This window comes from Cariama cristata, unplaced genomic scaffold, assembly GCF_000690535.1.
Source record: "Cariama cristata isolate BGI_N322 unplaced genomic scaffold, ASM69053v1 scaffold12449, whole genome shotgun sequence".
In the NCBI taxonomy this organism is placed as follows: Eukaryota; Metazoa; Chordata; class Aves; order Cariamiformes; family Cariamidae; genus Cariama; species Cariama cristata.
The window spans coordinates 45,430-51,157 of NW_009635321.1; the positions used below are offsets into that span (position 1 = coordinate 45,430).

General features: G+C 39.2%; 1 protein-coding gene across 1 annotated transcript in view; it reads left to right on the forward strand.

The window, feature by feature from the left end:
• Positions 1–3,541, forward strand: part of TXK (TXK tyrosine kinase) — a 14,379-nt gene extending 10,838 nt beyond the window's left edge. Inside the window, exons 12-14 of the mRNA XM_009707491.1 lie at positions 1,407–1,525; positions 1,981–2,138; positions 3,473–3,541. Coding sequence (XP_009705793.1) covers positions 1,407–1,525; positions 1,981–2,138; positions 3,473–3,541 — 346 coding nt within the window. The remainder of the gene's footprint in view (positions 1–1,406; positions 1,526–1,980; positions 2,139–3,472) is intronic.
• The last annotated feature ends 2,187 nt before the right edge of the window (positions 3,542–5,728 follow it).

Sequence of the window (5,728 nt, forward strand, 5' to 3'; positions counted from 1 at the left end):
CTGGTTTCTCTCCTGCATTAGTAGGCTGAATCAGCTCACTTCGGACGCAGGCAAGCTTGAAAAGCGGTGCGTGGCTCGGAGCAGAAGGTGGTGGTGACATTCACCTTGTGGCTACAAGTCATTAGATCATCACAGCCATGCTGCTTACCTTTCCCTTTGGTTTTGCCTTCTATTTCTAACCTAAGGATTACAACACCCTAGCAGTTCATAACCAAATACTTGTTTTTTCAAAAGGCTGTTCTGTACCATGGCAGCACTGCTCCCCAAAAGGGTAAGGTCAGTATCAGGGGTGTGGACTCATCCAAATGCACCAGAAAACACCATAAGAGACCAAGGGACTCTCAGGGTTCAGGCTGAGAATAACAGACCTGAATGGCTCACTGTTGCCAAAAAGTGGAGACCAGTGGTGTGGCTCTAGGACAGGCACTCACTCTCCCAGGGAGACTATGGATAGGTGACGGGAACCCAATGTAATTATTCAGAGCTCACACAGCTGCCACTACTGGTTATTTTCTACTGTTATTTCATACGTTCCTTATTGAATAACCTCTCATCTTTCTGTGCCTGCACCAAAATAAGAAAGGGAGGCAAAGGGATGATTTCTCTCAATGTGATCTCCTTTAAAAGGTGCTTTAAAAGATGCCAATGCATTAGGTCTTCCGTGAGAACAAATGTGTAGTGCACATCTGTTGTCTGCTGAGTAACATTAATACTGGGAAAATGGCACAGAGCTTGTATGTACGTCAGGGTCAGTCTAGTAGCCTTTTAAAATGCTGCCCTAAAAATGCCTGATTCAGGCACATAATTTCATCTTATCTGGGAGATCAGCTTCTATAAGCTTGGGCAAAGAAAATTATTTTTCCAGTGCACCTGCAAGAGCTGTTGCCTTGCATGCGATGAACATTTCTTTCTGTATTGCTTCTGTAACAATGTGCCAGGTATTACACCTGTGATGTTGGGCAGTTGTGAAGTGCAGCCCTCTACCAGTAGCGTTTGGGTACAACAAGTGGTTGAAAAGGTGGATTCTTTTTAAAAAGAGACAATATTTATTTAGTGCTGCTGGTTTTCCTGCCCATAGTGAAGGCATGTGTCCTATCAATATATACCCAGAAGATGACAATAACAACCATCCTATCAGTCTTATGGATGGTATTAAATTCTTTTATTCCGACATACTTCTCATGAACAATTAAAATCATTCATTTAAAGAGAAATTTCTTTAAGTGCATAGCTTCCAGTGTGGGTATCTGTGTGCATTTTATACTAAACTAGTGACACCATTTCCTTGTTTAGTCTAAATTGACACTGTATTTTTATGGAATTATAAACCATCTGTGGAAATGTCGCTGGAACTGCTTGCCTTTTAACTGTCATTCAAATATATGCTCTTTCCTGTTGTTCTTTAGGTATGTCATTGACGATGAATATATCAGCTCTTCAGGTGCCAAGTTTCCAATCAAATGGTCATCTCCTGAAGTCTTTCATTTCAAAAAATACAGCAGCAAATCAGATGTCTGGTCATTTGGTGAGTTGCTTAGGCGAATGTGCAACATACCGTGCTTCCCTAAAACTACTGATGTGATTTAGGAAAATGTAACTTCTTACTCATGCTATCTATCCTAAGCTTTAGTCCTTCCCATTTTTCAAATCCTGCCTATATTGGACAAGTATGTTTTTCCATAGAAAGGCTCTGTGCCTAAAAATTAGACTTTGACTGAAATGTACATTCTTGGTAAGTCCCCATTAGGCAAATGTATATCTGTCTCAGTTTCATGGACCATCACCTTAGCTGACTTAAACAGAGTAGAATTATATTAGTTGAAAATGGTTTTGGTTGTCTCTCTTCATTCAGCTGCATATTTTCATGTATTTTTCAATACACAAAAAAATCAAGTATTTTGGTTTTGTTCTTCTAATGTTGTGAGATAGCTTGTGGGTTTGCGGGTTTTGTTTGTCCTAAATATTTTGGTTCACTTGTAGGTGTACTGATGTGGGAAGTTTTCACAGAAGGCAAAATGCCTTTTGAAAGTAAGTCCAATTCTGAAGTTGTCCGTGAGATTTCTCAGGGTAACCGACTTTATCGACCACATTTGGCATCACATACTGTGTACAAAGTCATGTACAGCTGCTGGCACGAGGTTTGTTGCCCTTTTTTTCCCTGTGATAATGCTTTATTATTAATTTGTAATGTGGATCTAAAAGCAATCTTAAAATATTGAGGATTTAAATCTTTATTTCACATATGTGGCATCCTCAGTATCTCTTACTATGCTTTTCACAAATCACACCCAGGTTTACAAGCCTCTGTTTCTTTTGACTGTTACATCTGATAAATATAAAAAACATCATCAGTACAATAGGTCTAGACCATCCCTGGTTTTGAATATGCCACTATTGTCTCACCTCTCGACTATGTCAAATGTAATACCTTTTTCACACCTCGGTATCATGCGTAGCTTTCTCTAGCTCTGCTCTGAATGCTAACCTTAACACATTCATATGCAAAGTGGGTATGCCCACTAAATGTGGATTTTAAACCCCATTTTTCAGGTGTACATCAGTACTTCTGTACATGACTACAGCTCCTAGGCTGCTCCCTTTTCACCCTCTCCACTCTGATTTAGTACTTAGTGTTCTTTCTCCATTTCTCCAGCACCTATTTCTTTCTATATTGGTATCAAAACATTGATTTAATCAACTTCTCCATCTGAGTAATCCCTTAAGGTCTGTCCTTCTCTAGCATCTACAGGAAACAAATCTCTAATTTTAGATAAAAAGTCCTTTCAGAAGAGCTTTGTGTGCAATGTTTTCATGTAAACATGCAGGCAAACACTGAGAGTACCTGGGGAATCTTATTGCTACCATTGTCTCCTTTATCCAGCGTCTCCTTTCTTGCCCATCTTTTAGCTCTATATGAAATTTTTAGACCCTGAATAAAGAAAGCTTAAGAGACTGAAATCTGAACTGCATCTAGCTTCTTTGCTTACTGCAAACATCCATCCGGATGCCAGCCAGCAGAGAGAAGATGAGGAAGAATTTCTCTCTTCTGTCTGCCATGGGCCAGGAGTTTGTTCCATACTGAGCTGCAGTACCTCAAATGAAACGGCAGCGAAGATCTTTTTCAACAGCCCAGGAAACATTCCTGAGTATCATGGTTTCCTGAGAGGTAGTGCTTTCCAGTGATGTGTTCCAGGGGAGAAATCCTATAGGAATCCTGGTCCAAAATTGAAATAAATATAAAGAAAATTTAGCAATGCTTGGAAAAGTGGCTGCGCTTATGCTGCTGGTGTCATGAAGAACAGATGATTTTTTTTTCCCCTCAAATGATAAATTTGATATTTTCTTCTGTATTAATAAAATTAAAGGTAATTTTTAAGTGGTAGCTCACATGTACTTGTAACCATTTTCTGAAGTCTGGTACTATAATTGACAAATCTGCTAATATAAATTTATCCTCTTCTTTTCTTTTCAGAAACCTGAAGGACGTCCTACTTTTGCAGAATTAATAGAAACCCTCACAGATATAACAGAGATGGGATAATCAGAGATTTTACAGCAATGCATTTACTGAAAGGTTAGCATTAAGCATGTCAGTAATGTAGCTGATACAGAAAACCTCAGCCTTTTACAGCAGTCTCTACTTAAATCGTAGTACCAGCATCCTACATATCGAAGCAGCTGTTTGGGCCTGGCCTAATTTTCACTCACTTGAGAAGGATGCCTCAGGAGACTGGTTCCGGACTTTCAAGGCTTTGTTTTCATTATTAGGGAGAAAAATCTCCTGTCTGGAAAGAAGTAACCAAGCTTACTCACCTTACAAGCCTTTTTATTTATTCTTTTGGTCAGAGCTACACTAATTCCTGTAACAATATTATTAAATTATTTGGTACTTAATATGACTCATGCACTGGGGAATACTGCTTGGCAGCAGCAAAAATGATGGAAGAACCTCTGATAAAGCTCTAGCTAGGTCATGTTTAAAGGCAAGCCCTTTGGCACTGCAAAGAATCCAGCACTGAAGCGATGGAGCAGCATTTCAGAAGGGGCAGCGAGCCAACTGACCCACTGCCGGAGGAGCGCCCGGCTGGGTGCCCGCACCCGCTGCTGTGGGTAAAGGCAGGCAAAGGGGGCAAAGGGAGCCGTCGCCATTTAGATCCCAAGTCACACCCCACCAGCTGGAAAGACTGAGCATCCCTGAAGCATTTTAAACCTGTGTCACCGGTCAAAGCATCTTCTCTACCAATTCTGGATAAAAGGAGAGTAAGGATTATTTTATCCAGACCTCTCCCACAGTTTTCCAGTATTGTCTCCCATTCTTTACCCGCTGCTGCCTACTCAAACACCCATGCTTGCCTTTGTCCTCCCCTTGCCAGTGCCCAGAATGGTTAACGGGCAAGTTAAGCCTGGAACCTGACAGTAAAACAAAGCGCTTTGAATTAGTCTAGCTCAGATAGATCCTGTAATATCTGACACGGACAATGTTTGTAACCCTACTTCTTATGTTATTATTCACTTTTAATTTTAAGTCTTAATTGTGGTCGACACAAATATATTATAGAGAAGAAAAGGCAGATGAAGTTCATAATTGTTTGATATAAAATAGTCAGACCATTACAAATAAATAGGTTCTTTAAAATATATGATTGCATTGTGAATTATTTATAGGTAAATACATCATAATATTAGTTTTATAGCACTTTGTAGACAAAATATATAAAACACACTAGCTGAAAAATGATTGAGTTCTGCACAACTTAATTTTTCATTTCCAAATTTAAAAAATAACTTTAACAATAAGATAAAATATATCAAACATCCCAAGTTTTGAATTTCCAGAAGATGATGGCATCTCTGGGTCAAATTCACTCCTGCAACTCATCTTTACTGCAATAGTATTTTGACAGTTATCATCCCTTGGGAAAGGAAGTTGTTAGTCCTATTGTTTGAACATTTGGGAGTACCTCCAAACACACTTCTAAGTCACTTCTGCTTCACGTGAAGTATGATATCCCTATCGTTTCATATAATCTGCTAGAAGAATTGCCACCAACTGACGTCACTGTTCACTTTTATAATCTTTATGAGCATTCAATTCTTTATCAGTCTCATGACTAAACATAGATCTACAGTACACACACTGAGCTCACCACAATTTATGCCCAGGCCACAGAAGTACAAAGCTTTTCAGCAGACGATACGCTACAAATGCAAAATTCAAACTGTCTCTGCAATATAAAAGCATATGGGGACTTTGAATAATGTATGAGGCATCTTTTTTAATAGCTTTTGTAAAACTGGTTTTGCCACATTTATTACTGCAAGTTAATATGTAATACACTGCAGTACCATGCAGTAAAAAGCAGCTCCATTAGGTTTATGTACTCAAAGCACCCTGCTCATGCCCATTTCACTGAGCTGTCGCACGGTGAATATGCATCCATCCTTGAAACATGTTTGTCTATTACACACAGAGCCAGTAATGCTTGCCTACCAGGCTTCAAATTCTCAATATAATTTTTCTGTAGGCTGCTTCGGGAAAATTATGAGTAGGATGTTATTAACACTCTGATGCAGATAAATTTAACAGCTGCTATCACCAGGCTGACAGTAAATAAATGAAAAAGTAGTAGAACATGGTTCAGAGTCAGTGAAACTAGCACTTAATCACGGACAAGAAAGGTCTACAGGACAAAGGTCAGGTATCTACAGTGTGTTTACTTACCAGAAC